General features: G+C 27.7%; 1 protein-coding gene across 1 annotated transcript; it reads right to left on the reverse strand.

Annotated features, from left to right (window-relative positions):
* Positions 1-14,447: 14,447 nt before the first annotated feature.
* LOC110612363 (extensin) lies at positions 14,448-16,458 on the reverse strand. The gene is made up of 3 exons (XM_021753133.2): positions 16,258-16,458; positions 14,873-15,724; positions 14,448-14,798 (listed from the first exon to the last, which is right to left on the reverse strand). Exons 1-3 carry the CDS (start codon positions 16,343-16,345, stop codon positions 14,767-14,769), a joined length of 972 nt encoding a protein of 323 aa, XP_021608825.1. The 5' UTR covers positions 16,346-16,458; the 3' UTR covers positions 14,448-14,766.
* Positions 16,459-16,784: the final 326 nt, after the last annotated feature.

Here is a 16,784-nt window from a genome sequence, read left to right on the forward strand (position 1 = left end):
ACTGGCTGTGCCTGCCTGGCGACAATATAGATATATATTATAGCAATGTCCTACGTGGAGTAAACAAGCTTTGAGTGGGCCCCATTTTCAACCGAACTCATTGCTCATCTATCTACGCCATTCAATAATTTATGCCTATTTCAAAATATTCCTAATATAAAAAGTATATATTAAATTTGGTATCAATCAAATCCTAACCAAATTAGGGCATCATAGTAATCTTTATTTAGTTATCCTACTTTATATAAAATTAATATTTTATCACTTTATATACTTTTAATGGTATTTTATTTTTTAAAAAATTAAATTCATATTTTATTGAATGTAAATACTTATTCAATCACGGAAAGAATTGTCTATTCGATATTCTTTTATATTTTAAATGATGAAGGTTGATCATGATATCATCACCTTACAAATAAGGAGTCCATTCATATTTAATTTATATTTTATTTAAAAATTATTTAATTTTATATTCACGTTTCCACTAAACAATTCAAGTATGGCATGTGTTTATAAGCCATAAAAATGAGCTAAAATTTTTTATAAAATCATTATTTATATTTATATATTTTTATCTCATATTTATTTTAATTTAAATACATAATTAAACTATAAGTGTTTAAATTCAATTACAAATTTAAAAGTTAATTTTTAGAGTTACTATTATTTCATATTAAACGATAAGTAATTTAAAATATTATGAAGAGTTTCTCTATTTTATATTTTAGTATTACTTTTGAATATATTTTAAATTTATTATACAAAATATGGATACACATAAATATTTTAATATGGATACACATAAATTTATTATACAAAATATGGATACACATAAATATTTTAATATAATATTACTTTTAATACAAAATATGGATACACATAAATATTTAGCATCCAAACGTGATATATCGCCCACTTTAGGTGTCTTAATGTCACTCATGCAATATTTCGTCCACTTCAGATACCTTAGTGTCCACTTTAAACGCTTTAACATCCATTCGGATGAAATTCACCTACCTTAGGCAATATTTCGCCTGCCTTAACCACTTTAATACTCACTTTATACAACTTTTTACTTTCTAGGACGATTAGTTGTTAAAATTTCGATAGCTTTCTATCGACATAAAATATATCCTGGCCACTTCAAAGTGAATCCCACCATTCTAAAATTTTAATCGTTTGAAGGTGAGTTTTCATCATAATGAGGTGTTTTTTTATTCTTAGGATGACTATTTATTATAATTTGCTCAACAAATATCCTAATTAGCTTAACAATTTATCACTTAAATGCCAATAAATTACTAACATTTTGCAGGGCGCAAGGATAGGCAATGTCTTCAATTTTCAAAAAAATAATTTATTTAAAAAAATTTTTTAGCCAACATCTTCTTTAAAAATCTTTAAAGGAGATCACTTTCCTCAATTTTTTTAATTTGCAAAAAGTGTTTTAAAGTAATTCGAACTTTGAAGGACTACGAGTGTAAAAATCTAAAATGCTTATCTTGACATCCAACCTAAAAATTGGATCACTTGATGGGAACTAATGATATAAATTCATATAAAAATATATATTAGGTTTGGGTCTCAATGATCCAAAATGTATTAAAAATTTAGATACTAAATTTTTTAATAAAGTGGTAGAATCATAACTACGATAAAATATCATCTATATTAAATTATTATACTTATATAGTTATATTTTCTCGTATGGGATTTTATATAATTTTAGAAGAAATTATGTATTTTTTTTTAATTAAATCATACCAAATGAGATGATAATATTTCAGATTTTATAAAATTAAAAATATTTTATGTGAAAAATGTTGTTTGTGGAACTTATCTTTCATTATTTAATTTTATTTTATTTTAAAAAATAAAGTTTATTAATAAATTTATATATAAAAACCTTAATAAAGATTGTGCGAAAATTGATATTTTTTTAGAAAAAGAAATTATTTTTCTTAAAATAGTTTACTTTCTTTTTTGAGCAGAAAAATAATTTTCATTCATTAAATTTTTTAAATATCTAAATGCTAGAAATTACGAAAAATATTTTTTCTCAAAAATATTTTCTGTAAAATAAATGAACTTTAAATAATATAAAGATTTAAGTTCAACAATTATTTTTAGAATAAGTATGAAATAGTTTAATTAAATAATTTTGAAGTAAAAATTAAGCAATAATTTTTTTAAAATCAAAGGACATGATATTAATTATTCTAAATTATTTTATGAAAAAATTATATTTTAGTTTATAAGATATTATATAATTAACGGATTTATCCCTCTATTTTTAAAATCCAATATTTTATCCCTAAGATTTAATTCGGTCAAAATTATAAATCATTCCATAAAAAATTTATATTAAGTCAATGATTTATACTAGGTCAACAGAAAGATATTAAATATAATTTTAAAAATATCATTATCAATAATAAAATAAAAATTATTATTTAATTTCTATAATATAGAGAAACTCACTACTTAATCCCTTGATTTTAAAAATCTATTAAAATATTATCGACATTTTAAAAAGTTTACTAGTCAATTCCGCCATTAATTTTAATTTTATCATTAAATATTTTACTATTTAGTCTCTATAGTTTTAAAAAATTTATTAGTTGATCCCTCAAATTATTAAAAAGATTACTAATTAGTCCCTCTATATAAGAGTATTTTAGATTTTTATAATACTTAATGATTAAAAATAACGGAATGACTAAATGGTAGATTTTTTAAAATATCAGAGATATTTTAATATATTTTTCAAAATTGAGAAATCAACTAGTGAATTTCTCTGCATCATAAGATCTAAGTAGTAATTTTTCCTAATAAAAATTTCTTCCACACTTTGATTATCATATTTTCATCTACTTCGCATACCCTCTTCATTATTCTTTATTATTCATGTCTAACCCATACCCAAAACTATAAAATTTATATGTTTAAAATCTAATTTATAGTAATTGAGAAGGAGATGGAGGATCGGCTAGCGACATAAGCAAGCAGCAAGTGACATGAGTAGTCGGAAATGCAAGCAGTAAGCAGCGAGAGATAGATTTTAAACATATAAATTTTATAATTTTTGAGAGCAGTGAGCAACTCGAATGGCTGGAGACGTAAGCAGCAAGAGACATGAGTTGTAGGAGATGTGATTAATGAGCAATTTCAGTGGCTGAAGGTATGAGCAATGAGTGATGTGAGTTGTTGGAGATGCGATCAGCGAATGGTTCGAGTGGCTAAAGATGCAAGGGTGAGTAACACGAACGAGAGGCATATCAAGTGGCAAGCAATCGAGCAACGGGCAACTGAAGTAGCGAACTGACGAGTAGTAAATAGCGAGCTGCATCACAAAAACAATTTATATTGAGTTTTAATTTTTTATTTTTAAAAATTTAAATTTTATATATTTTAATTTTTATTATATTTGTTGAATTTGAATATTGAATTTATTAAAATTTTTATTTGTTTGTGAAAATTGATTTTGAGATTTTTTTTTAAATTTTGAGAGAATTAAATTTTAGAAAATAAATTATTGAGTTTGAAAAATATAGAGATAAATCTGTTAATTATGTCATATGTAAAAATATGTTATATTTGTTGAGTTAGAAATTGATATATTGAAAATTTTTTTTAAATGAAGATTGGAGATCGAAAGAGTAGAATTTGAGATCTTTCAGATTTATTCAGATACATGTATCTTCAAATTAAAACTGTGAGCGTTGAGTGTTTATATATTGAGTTTTAAAAATAAAAAGAAAATAAATTTTTTAATTATGTTATATTAAATGAAAAAATATTTTCCCCTTATTTTATTTACTTTCTAAAAACGGCAAGTAAGCTGTAAGCAAAGGAGGTGACGGGACGATACTGCTCATCGGTGGCGTGCACTATTGTTCTTTTTTCTAAAGCCGTGCACCATTGTAACCAGCGGTTTTATAGGGGGGTTGTTGGAATTATTTAATTATTTTATTTAAATAATATAATAAAATGTTATAAATAATTATATATGTTAAATTTTATTTTAAAAAATTATTAATTATTTTATCTGAGAGTATAATAATTTTGTACTTGATTCTTTTTTTTTTAAAGGAATTTTGTACTTTATTCTTTACCGTAAAATCTACTATATTAAAAATAAATCATGTTCATATAGTATCAGTGTACTAAAAAAAATAAATATTAATTTTTTTTCAGTGAATTCACTGTAAATAAATATTATTATAGATATAACAATTAAATTTTATTTAAAGAATTTATTATTATTAAATTGATAATATTAATTAATAAATTTATATTTTTTATTGTAATAAAACTTTACTATTAAGGAAAGTCATATAATACAAATATTAATTTGCAGGATAAAATAAAATGTTAAAAAAATCACTTTTCAACTATTACCAAAAGGCTTACAAAATAAGTGTTTTTTTGTGCAAAACCAGCCTTTTCAGCTTCCCGCCGCAAAATGGTTTATTTATATGACTTGACCACTGTTTATTTTACGAAGGATGATTTATATATGTAAAATAGTATTTATTAAAAAATTATTTTTATTATTTAATTTTAATTTAAAAATAAAAATATTAATAAATATTTTTAAAAAATTATTTTTAAAAAAGTTACTAATTTACTAATGTTAATATTTTAAATATTTTTTTTACCACTTAACAGTTAAAATTGATAAAAATTAATTAAAAAGTTTTTAAAAACATTTTAAATATTTTTTTTAAAACTGAATAACCACTTTCTTTTCTTTTCTTTTCTTTTCTTTATAAGTATGGAAAAATGTAACTAACTGTGTTTAAGGGGACTATCGTAATTGGTTGAAGCTACTTTTCAGTGTTAGAGTGGTCGACTATGAGGCGTAAGGAGCATTTTTATTTTTTGTTTGAAATGATTTATTTGTAAAAAAAAAAAAATGAATTCTTATAAATTAACACAAGATTTCAATTTTTCTTAAATATAATTTTTTTAAAGTTTAATAGAATCAAAATTTTATTTTAAATAAAAAATCCATAAAAAATAAATTAAAGACTGAAAATCTTAATTCCAAATAAAGGAGAAAAAATAATTTCTTTAGGAATCACTCTTTTTGTTATTATTGATTGGAGGTCAACATTCGGTCGGTTCGGTTAATCGAATAAATTGAAAATTAAAATTTTAGTATTTATAAAAACAAACCGAATTAATTTTGATAAAAAACCGAATCAAATCGAATTAATCTGATTCAGTTCGACTGAGTTTGATTTGATTCATTTGAATTTTTAATAATTTTTTATTTTTTATATATTATTTTTAATATTTTAAAATTTAATTAGAATATTTTAATGTTAATATGAGATAATCTCTCGATATTATTGAAAATAATATACAATTATCACTAAATCGGTTCAGTTTGGTTTTTTTGATTTTTTTTTCTAATCATAATCGAATTGAATTAAAATAACCAAAATTTTTGAAATTAAAAACTGAACCGAACCGAATCGAAATGAATAAAAAACTGAACTAAAATTTTAAATTAATTCAGTTCGATCAGTTTTTTCAGTTTGAACTGAATGCTCATTTCTAATTAGTTGTATTGATTTTTTTTTAAGATTTTTTCAATAGTTTAGGGGTAATATTTCATTATTTTTAATACATATATATATAATAATTTTTAAAATATTTTTAAAAATATATATTATTTTTAATATCTATTAATTTTAACATTTAGTTATTATAATTAAAATTTTTAGTTGGTGGTGAACGTTTTCTTTTATTAAAATATCAGAAGTTTTTTTTCTTTGAAATGGCAGAAGTTTAATTTTATAAAATATGTAAATATTTTGATTGGTAATTTATAAACAAAAACTAAATAAATACTCTTAACAAAATAATAAGTTTATTCTAAAAGAAACACAAAATAGAAAGCTATTAATAATTATCTCCTTTCAATAGATATTTGGAGGAAAGGGAGGGAATCCAACTCTTATTTTTAGATATTACCATATATGCCTTCTCAACTCATAAAAAATTATAAATATATAAAAAATTACAAATATATAAAAATAAGGGAAGAAATTATGCTATAAAAGTCTTTTATTAAAATACATTTCATGACTTATATTTTCTATAAATATAAAAAATTTAATTACATCAATAATTAGTATATATTTTTTATAAATTTATTAGTATATTTAATATTTATAAGATAAATAAGCATTAATCAAAATAATTTTGTTTGAATAATTTAATGTTTATAATGAGATACTCGTTGATGTGATATAGCAATCGTCCAAAGTAAGTCATAAGTTATTACCATAAAATAGAGTTACATGATAAGGGTTTGATAAACTGATATGCGGTCACACCCATAGAAAGAAAGACTCAGACACCGTAGCACTTGATTTTTCATTAAGACTCGCCCTCTTTTGAACAGAGTGAGACTTCACGAAAAGTTACCGTTAGCATATACAATCCAACAGATCTCGATTACATGTATAATCGTGAGATCTCTTATCCACTAGTCGGTACCAGTCGGATTTGCAGGAGATTTGATAACTAACTCCACCTTCTTACAGTATAAAAGCTAATGTATACAGAGATCAAGGTACGCATTCTTACACGACCGTTCTGAATTCTAAACAATTCATTATATTCGCTCATTCTACTAGTTTACTGACTTGAGTATCGGAGTGGCTACCCATAGGCGCCAACCATCTCACATCTTTTTTTTTTTAAGATTGATCAATCACAACTCAACTCTATTTTAGTTACATCATTTAGTTCCATTGCCGAGATATCTCTATTGAATTCTTCCTATTCATTTGGATTGAAATCAGTCTTTTATTTATTTTATTTTAAAGACACTTCTCTTTTTCTTCCACTTTCTAAATGGTTGACAATTCACGAGCTGCTACTAAGGCTGCTGCCAACAAAGGGGTCATCATTTCTTCCGCCCTAGCAATGGACAAAACACACTCTTTACAATTGATGAGTTTGACCTCAACAATATGAGTAACGAGAAAATCCTCCAGTATATCAAAAGATTACAGGCCACTCTCGAGCAATATAAGACTCGAGAGGAGGTCTTATTATGACTCCTAGGATAAGGGAGGAAGCTTCTATTGATATCCCAAGGACTTGAACAGAAGCAATCCAAACACAATTCAAAGGGAAGGCTAAGCTGGAGGATGAGAAATCATCAGACGAGGCTTCAAAGGACATTGATTGGAAGCTGGTCGGAGCTATGCAAAGGTACTAGAAGGAGCAAGAGGAGGACTATGGTCTGAACGATGCTTCGCCCCTATCAGAAGAGATCCTAGTAGAAACTTTCCTTTCCAAGTTCAAGTTGCCAAGCTTAGGCAAGTATGACGGAACAGCTGATTTCAAAAACCACTTGGCGACTTTCAGGACAATGATGCAGCTTCAAAACGTCAATAACTTTGTGTTGTGCTGAATATTCCCGTCCACGCTCACAAGTTTGGCTCAGAAGTAGTAACAACATCTGAGCCTAAGTTCTATTCATAATTTTACATAGTTTCCATGTTGTTTAAGTATAGATTTATTACTTGCATACCTCATAAAAAACTCTTTTTTGACTTGCTGAAGATCCGCCAAGGAAAGGATGGGGCCTTAAGGAGTTTTATTTTACGTTTCAATGCTGAAGCAATATTGGTGAAAGAATTAAATCATGAAATAGCATGTGAGGAGCTGAAAAAGAGAACTCGTAATATCAAGTTCATGGATTCATTGATTAAGAATCCTGCCGCTACCTATTAGCAACTGATGGATAAAACTGAAAAATATATAAGGCTTAATAATGAGGTCCAGGCCCTAAGAGAAGATAAGAGGATGAGTCAAAAGTAAACCCAAAAGCTGGAGAGGTGAGGGTATGAAGGAGACAGCAGGAATTATCTAGTGTCCCGAGGAAGGAACAATTGAGATAAGTATAAGAATTACACTCCATTGAATGGCTCACGGACACACATTTTAATGTGAATCAGGAAGAATGATAAGGAGGTTAGATGGCCTTCCAAGCTCAATACTAGAAAGCTGAAAGACGAGATAGGATCAAATACTGTCATTTCCATGAAGATCACGGGCATACAATAAAGGAATGCCAACAATTAAAAGACGAGATCAAGATGTTGATAAGGGACGACGTTAGAAAGGACAGAGAAGAGAGGAGGTCCGAGTATGAAGTAAGAACTCCTTAAAATACCCTTGACAGTGAACCTGTAGGGATTATACATGTGATTACAGCAGGACCTAACGATGGCAAGGGAAAGAACAAGCACGTAGTTGAAGACATCTTGTCTATAAAATAAGAATCATGAGCAAAACAGGAAATAAAGTTTAGACTGCAGATAGGGTGACGAGATTTTTTCAGAATGACCCGTTAGTTATCAATATCTAACTAAATAGGTATTAGGTGAGGCAGGTCTTGGTCGACATAGGTAGCTTAATTAATCTCATCACCCTAAATGTTTTTAATAAGCTAGGTTTAGATAAGAACAATCTTGTTAAGGTATCTTACCTGTTAGTAGGGTTAGGGGATAAAACCGTGGCAGTACTGGGTACCATTAATCTCCCCCTTATGGTGGGTGATGAGAAGCGCAAGTAGGAGCTGTATGCGGAGTTTGTGGTGGTGGACATCACACTCGCCTACAATGTAATATTCGGTCGCTTAGTTTTAAGCTGTCACGATATAATTATTAACATGGGTGCTATGTGTTTAAAGTTACCAGCTCCAGGAGGATTAACTGTTATTCGAGGCAGCTAGAAATCAGCTCAAGAATGCTAGAGGCACTCCACTAAAAGTCTCGAAAAGGCAATGATGCCTATCGATCTATTGGAAAACTCAGACTCCCACATTAAACCAGAGCCAGGAGACCCCGTGGAAGAAGTCCAGCTAGGAGCTGAAAAAAAAGTACGATTTGGAACTGCATTAAATGGTGAAGTAAAGTTTTAATTAATAGAATTACTAAAACGCAGAGTGAGCAATTTTGCTTGGTCTCCAGAAGATGTAACAGATATTGACTCGACTCTTATCACCCATAAGTTATTTATTGACAAGATAATAAAATTGGTATAACAAAAGAAAAGAACGTTTACACCGAAGAGGAAAGAGGTTAATAAAATGATAAACGCAGGGTTGATAAAAAAGGTCCAGTATCCTATATGGCTCGCCAATGTAGTACTAGTTAAGAAGATAAACAGGAAGTGGAGAATGTGCATGGACTTTACAGACTTGAACAAGGCATGTCCAAAGGATCACTATCCACTCCTGTCTATCGACACGTTAGTAGACTCTACCTCGGGGCATGCAATGATTTCTTTTCTTGATACTATTTTAGGTTACCACCAAATCCTGATGGACGCTGAAAATGCCGAAAAAACCACGTTCATCACCGACGTAGGAGTTTTCTGTTATAAGATGATGTCGTTTGGACTAAAGAATGTAGGGACGACCTACTAAAGGCTGGTGTCATGCATTTTCAAAGATATGGTGAGGTCAACGGTTGAGGTATATGTGGATGATATGGTAGTAAAAAGTCGATCCTTAGAATATCATTCAAATGATATCCGAAAGGTCTCCAACGTACTAGATAAGGCAGGTATGAAGCTTAATACTGAAAAATGCACCTTTGGGGTAAAGGCTGAAGGGTATATAGTTTTAGAAAGAAGCATAGAAGCGAACCAGAAAAAAATTAAAGCCATCCAATAAATGGAGGTATCTAGAACTATAAATGATGTACAAAAATTGAATGAGCGGGTCACGGCTCTTGGCTGATTTATATCATGCTCGACCAAAAAATATCTCCCGTTTTTTAAAGCCTTAAAAAGTAAAAATAAATTTGTATGGGGGAAGAGTGTGTAGAAGCGTTTGAAAATTTAAAAACTTTTTTAACATCTCCCCCTTTGCTAATCTCGCCCCTCGAAGGCGTGGTCTTATTTTGTAAGAAACTGTAACCTCTATGCTCATTTGAGAGGACAAAGGGGAGCAAAACCTAGTCTACTATGCCAGCCAAGCCTTGAAGAGGGTGAAATTGAATTATCCTCCTCTTGAAAAATTGGCATTCACAATCTTGATGTCTGCCATAAAGTGGTGTCCCTACTTTGAGTCGCGCACCATAGATGTGAGAATAAATTATTCCTTACAAAGGGTATTTAATAGGTCAGAATGTCAAGGCAATTGGTCAGAATTGTCAAGGCAATTGTTCGATTATTGGCTCTATCGAGGTAGAGAAGGAGAAATTTGGATTGGCACAAGGTGGGCAAAGAAAGGGAAAAGAGGAAGGAAGATGGGAGGGGACAAACTTGGAGTGAGTTAAGGAAGAGAAATTGGAGCAAGAGAAGCACTTGCTGGGGGAGAGGGGAAGAGTCGTTGAATGTGAAGCAAGAAGGGAAGAAAGAGAAAGGGTGAAGACAGAGAATACATGAGGTGTAGCGTGATAGATGCCTTAAAGATAAACTTGATGGAAAAGTTAAGTTTCTTTGGAGTTGCAGTTATCGTATTCTTCGATGGAAAATATTTATGAGTTAAATTTTAATTATTATTTATATATATATTATTTTTAATTCAAGTTATTATTTAAATAAGTTGACATTCGCTTAAAGTCGTGTGCATCCACGCGACTTTCTGATTAGGAATTTTGAAACTACTAAATATCAGTATTATAACGTTAAGGAAGTAAAAAACTGAAGAGGTAAAAAGATAATTTATGAAAAGTTGAGGAGGCAAAAGATACTTTTTATCAAACTCTTGGAGCACATACTTTTTTCTATCATACATATGTAAGACCTGCATTCTTTATTTAAAAAGAACTGAACAATAATAAATATAAATGTACTTATCTTAAGTATATTTTCATGTTGTCTAATATTTCGCACGTGGTAAACTAGTATTTTGTGATCACGTAACATTTGCAAAAAGAGGAGTTTATATAAACCATTTAATAAATGTTTAATTGAAAAATAAAAATTTCATTAAATTTTATTTTTATATAAATTTAGATTCCACCTAATAAAATTTTAAAAAATAAATAATTAATCACTGTTTAATCATTACTAAAAAATAGATTTAAGGGAGCAAGAAAAAAAAAATTAAGGCAGCAATAGTAGATTTTTATCTTATATATTTTATCTGTAATTAGGGGAGTATTTGATCGGTTTAATTTAAAATCGAACCGAATCGAATAAATTGAAGATTGAAATTTTGATTTCTAATAAAAATCGAAAATGAATCGATTTTTATTAGAAATCGAATCGAACTGAATCAGTCTAATTCGGTTCGGTTTGATCGATTTAAATTATTAATCAATTTTTTTATTTTTTATATTTTATTTTTAATATTTTAAAATTTAATTAGAATATTTTAACCTTAATATGATCCAATTTCTCTATATTATTGAAAATAATATACTATTATCACTAATCAGTTCGATTCGATTTTTTTAATTTTTTTCTGATCAAAATCGAACTAAACTGAAATAATCTAAATTTTTGAAAATTAAAAACTGAACCGAACCGAAATGAATAAAAAATCGAACTGAATTTTTAAATTAATTCGATTCGATCGATTTTTTCAATTTAAACCAAATACTACTCGCCTCTGATTGTAACCATAATTTATTAGTAACAATTTGAAATTTAAAAGTATATACTTCTGCTAATATAAGCTAATAATTTATTTATTTTTAAGACTCCAGATAAAAAATATGATTGAAATTTTAATTTTATTAAATATAAAAGAATTAATTTATTAAAATGTATTATTATATGTAATAAAAAATTATTTCTTTATAATTTTATATTACTGTTAAATTATTATTTTAATAATATGAAAATAATAAATTTATAAATACTGTTAAAATACAACAGTCTAAATCGTTTAATGATTTTTCTCTTTCAGCAATGGGTAAGATATATTTTTTTGTTTTTTTTTGCCAAAAGTTTAGGTATATATGGAACGATGATTTTTGCTCCGGTCTAGCAATTAGGATATGTGAAAAATGTGGAGAAAAAGATGAACAGATGAAGAAGAAGGAGGAGACAGATATGAGGTTTGAAAGATTTTTTATTTAATTAGTATTTATTCTTCTTTTAAATATGACCCACATTTATTATTAAATTTAAGTAATTGATGCCACGTGATAAGCATTAATATTGGTATTGCAATTTTTGTTTAAAAAGCAGTGTATAAACGCAAAGTTTATTTTATTATAAATATCATATTTTAATTTGAAAATACTTTTTAAAATAATTTTTTCATGTTACATAATTATCACTAATAAAAAATTATGAATTATTATCATAAATAAAATTATACGGTAAGAATTTGATAGGTCAATATACGGTCTTATTAAAAAAAAAATTTTGAAAAATACCGTTACACATAATTTTTCATAAAACAGCGTTAAAAAAATCAACTTTCATATAAAATTATCGTTAATAAGCACAATTCAGTAGACTTTTATTGTACTTATAATTATGAAATCTCCTACTAATTAAACCGATAAATTTTTTTATTAATTAATTAATTATATTATCATCATATTATTAAAAAATATTATATTTTATTTTATTTTCTTACCATATAAAAGCAGAAAATTACAAAATAAAGATACAAAATTTTTACATAAATACACTCTTTTTAAAATAATTTCTCATATTCGCTCAATTTTTCAATTTATTGACTTAAATAAGTGGTTGTTGTAGGTGTTCATGGCCTCAGATTCTCTTTCTTGCAAATTTAGTCAATTATAGCGCAAATTTTTTTTGACCGCATCAAATTTTTTTTAATATATTGAAAATATGTTATAATAGTTGAAATATAAGGTTTGAGATGCGTTTATATTTTTATAACATTTAAAATAATTTATATTAAAAAAAATATTGAAACTCATTATCATAGAATGAATTCTCGTAATAATGTAATGGAGATAAGTGGTGGCAATTGGAGTTTGAAATTAATAAAGAAACAAGAGAAGTGCGTTATGATAAGAAGCACATTAACACATTGTCCATTGTACATTCTCATTTCTGCTCTCTCTTATTTAATAGACAATTAATTAAAATTAAAATTAAAATTAAAATTATATAATTAATTATCCCATCACATTAATAAATAATTATACAAACTTATCCAACTAAATTAAGTATTCCAACCCTCTAATTTTTAAGAGTGCCTAGCTCTACCTAGTGTGCATCCATTTTATATGAAATATCTTTATTACCCTTTTTAAAATAGATAAATTACACTTAAATCCTTAAATTTTAATATAATTAATGAATCAATCTCTATATTTTTAAAATCACTTACTTAAATCTCTCTATAATTAGTTCATCCTCATATATTATAATTTAAACAATTTGATCTTTTATTTTTTATTTGAAATAATATTTAATTCTTCATTCATTTTGTAATATCTCATTTAACTAATTTTTAACACTTTTTATCTTTAATTTTCATTCATTAAAATATTTTAATATTTATAATTTCAAAACTTAAAAAAAAAAAATATTTTTAAGTGGTATTAAATAATTTTTAAATAAATTATAAACTTTTATTAAACAGTATTTTAAAAAGAAATTATACTTTTAGAAGAAGTTTGACCATCTATTAATTTTAAACTAATTTCTATAATAGATAAAAGAGTGGTAAGTTTAAACGGATTAAATACAAAGAGATTTAATGATTTAATTTTAAAAATATAAAAATTAATTTATTAATTTAAATTTAAAAAGTAAAGTGTAGTTTATATAATATAAAATTTTTCGTTAGATAAAAAAGAATTTAAGTATGTATAAAATATTTTAGTTATTTAAAATATTTATTTTTATTTTAATTTGTTAATTAATAAAATTATAAATGAAAAAAAATTTTATTTACATAAATTAATTATATAAAAATTTAAATATTTAATTTAAAAAAAATAAAAATCGATTCATTAATTATATTAATTTAAAAATTAAAATATAATTTTTCCACAAATAACAGTTGGCATCCTAATAATGTGGAAATCTTTCAAAAGCTATGTGGCATTACAGCCTACCAAAAGCGGGGATTCTGTAATTTAAACTATTTAAGTGTGCACGTAAAATTTACTTGGAAATACATTATGCTTCATTAATTGGAGTAGTGCTTTCTAAATATTTTTCAATAATTAATATACATACTGTTCAGAAAATTTAGAAATTAATTCAGTTCATATTAATTTTTTAAATCAATTCTTGTATTTCTATTGAAAACATGAAAAGTGAAAGAATTTAATTATTTTACTAATAGAATAATTTTAAAAATTAAAATTAAAATTAAAAATAATAGCGTGAGAAAATTTAATAATATTGAATGATAATTAAATTATTTTTTTATTATATATAATTTAAATGTGTAAATTTCATATAATTTTTATATAAAGACACCGATATATAAATATTTTGGATTTTTGGCAGTGGAATCTAGACAAGAATTGTCGGAAGGCAAATGGGTTTCAAATACATTTACAAAAACTTTCTTAATATCTCATTTATGATACAATAAATGTTTCTTAAACAATTTTTAAAGAGAGAAAGGAAGGGCTGGGCGAGTCATCCATCTACACAAGAGAAGGGGGGAATTTCGAATTTTTAATCTACAATCCACCTAACATAACCATTTATGAATATTTACTTAGCAAAAATTTTAAGCTTATTAATTTATGAAAAGAAAAGGAGATCTGGTTTCTGTACTATTTCCTCTTGCCTTCTCCGAAGCACTGAACTTTGTCTTCTATCTCATCAGGAGTATACAAAATGGCAACCATCATAACCTGTAAAATTAAAGAAATTAATGTGATTTGATTTCAGAAGACAATAAATTTTACTTTACGTTTCAGAAACTCACTTGGATCCACAGTCACAAGTATGGCAGTTCCTCCAAAGGAGCAAGTCCCACCAGCCAACTTTGTCCTTTGCCAGTAACTATTGAAAGCATAGGATGCATGGGCAAACAATGTATTGGGCTCAAAGCATGACCTACTGGGCTGAATCGACTCGCAATCTGCACCAGATCCACAAGCATAGTTCATAGCTTCTTGAATGATTGGGTCCGGCACCGACGGTTTTGCTACACACCACAGAGCCTGTGATGGTCCTGTTCTCGGAGGTGGTGGCCCTGTTGGTGGAGGATACACCACAGGTGGCAGAAAAATTGGAGGGCTTGGAACGTACCCTGTTGGAGATGGAACAAAAGTTGGTGGGCTTGGAACATAACTTGGTGGACTAGGCTCATAATAAGGACTTGGAATGGACCATGGTGGGCTAAGAACTATTTCAGGTGGATTTGGGAGAGGAGTGGTTTCGGGCGGGCTGGGTACGATGCCAATTGGGCCCGGAGGAGGGCTTAGAATGGGAAGAATAGGTGGGAGGTAAGGGAAGGGTGATTGGGGTGGCAAATTAGGTGTTGATCCTGATGGAGTTGGAATTGTTGTGGATGGAGGTAGAGGGGTATTTGGGGGATAAATGCAAAAAGGAGGGGCATTTTCGGGCAATGGATTTGGGGGCAAGGAATCATAAGGTGGCAAAGAGAATGGTGAACTCACATAAGGGTTAGGATTGGATGGATCCATAGTTTCTTTCTGGAGAAGTAATGAAGCCAAATCAAAGTGCTTTGTCACTTTTAATTTTTTAATTTGTTGGATGATTGAACTTGTTGGGTGCACTTGGCTTCTCAGGAGATGCATAGATTTTCTTGCTTCTGCTCAACAGTTAATACAAATTTGTGTCAAAATAATGCATGGATTAACCCACCAAGTCTTTCAGAAAAATTTATTGATGGAAAATATTTTATAAGTTTAGAGAAAGTTAAGTTATTTAGAGCTGCAATATCTGAATCTGATTTAGTGCTTTATGTGATTTATACTCCACAAATATAATAATGGTGAATATTCAAAGGCAGAAAAAAAAAAAAAAAAGCAAAAGAAAAGATTCCATTGGTGTGATCATGGGATATATTATAACAAAATAACAATGCTTAGACTTGAAGGAATTTGGCTCAGGAAAAGTAGCTGCATGCCCATTTAGATTTTTATATATAATAATGAAAATCATAACTATGAGCTTTTGGTTTCATTCACTTCCAAAAAAATTATTAAAGAAATTAAAATTACAAAAAAAAAAAAAAACTCATGGGATGAAGTTTAAACTAGGAGTTATGATCGACGGTTATGATAAAACTATTGTACGTATACAGAATTCACTGAATAAAAACCCTATATAGACTTTGCTTACCGCAATTATTAGCAGCAAAAGAAAGATGAAGTAGAAGTAGAAGTAGAAGAAGGCAAACTCCATTATAGTAGTTTAGATTCCTTCCCATGACGCCTTTGAAAGAAATTGACCAGCCAGCAGCTCAAAGCTAGTACGCTAAAATGTAATGAAGAACTTGGACCAAAATGAAAGACCCCAAAGAAGACACGAAGCAGAAGCTTACGTATATATAGAGAAGGAGGGACAGCCTCGGACAAGCACTAGAATATATAGTTCAAAGGAAGTGACAAGTGGTTAGGTTGGACATAAAGAATTTTGATTCTTTGGCAGTTTCACTTTGCTACACACTCACTTTGCTTGGAGATGTGCACTTGAAGAAATGCTTAAAAGGGTTAAAAGTTGTAATGAGTGGTGTTATATTGGGAGATTTACTATTAAGTCCTTGAAGTTTTAGAAAATTTATCCATTCGTCTTTATTTTAAAACTGTTGAATTATTTTATAAGATCAAACTTTTTATTCAATTTCGCCAAGAAAACCAACCAACTTA

The sequence above is a fragment of the Manihot esculenta genome, chromosome 3, assembly GCF_001659605.2.
Source record: "Manihot esculenta cultivar AM560-2 chromosome 3, M.esculenta_v8, whole genome shotgun sequence".
Lineage (NCBI taxonomy): Eukaryota > Viridiplantae > Streptophyta > Magnoliopsida > Malpighiales > Euphorbiaceae > Manihot > Manihot esculenta.

Excerpts from the sequence above, each read along its gene's own strand:
- LOC110612363 (XM_021753133.2), bottom strand. The coding sequence starts at position 16,345 with ATGGGAAGGAATCTAAACTACTATAATGGAGTTTGCCTTCTTCTACTT. Across the intron at positions 15,725-16,257 it reads TTTTGCTGCTAATAATTGCG|AAGCAAGAAAATCTATGCAT; the intron begins GTAAGCAAAGTC and ends ACTGTTGAGCAG. Across the intron at positions 14,799-14,872 it reads ACTTGTGACTGTGGATCCAA|GTTATGATGGTTGCCATTTT; the intron begins GTGAGTTTCTGA and ends TTAATTTTACAG.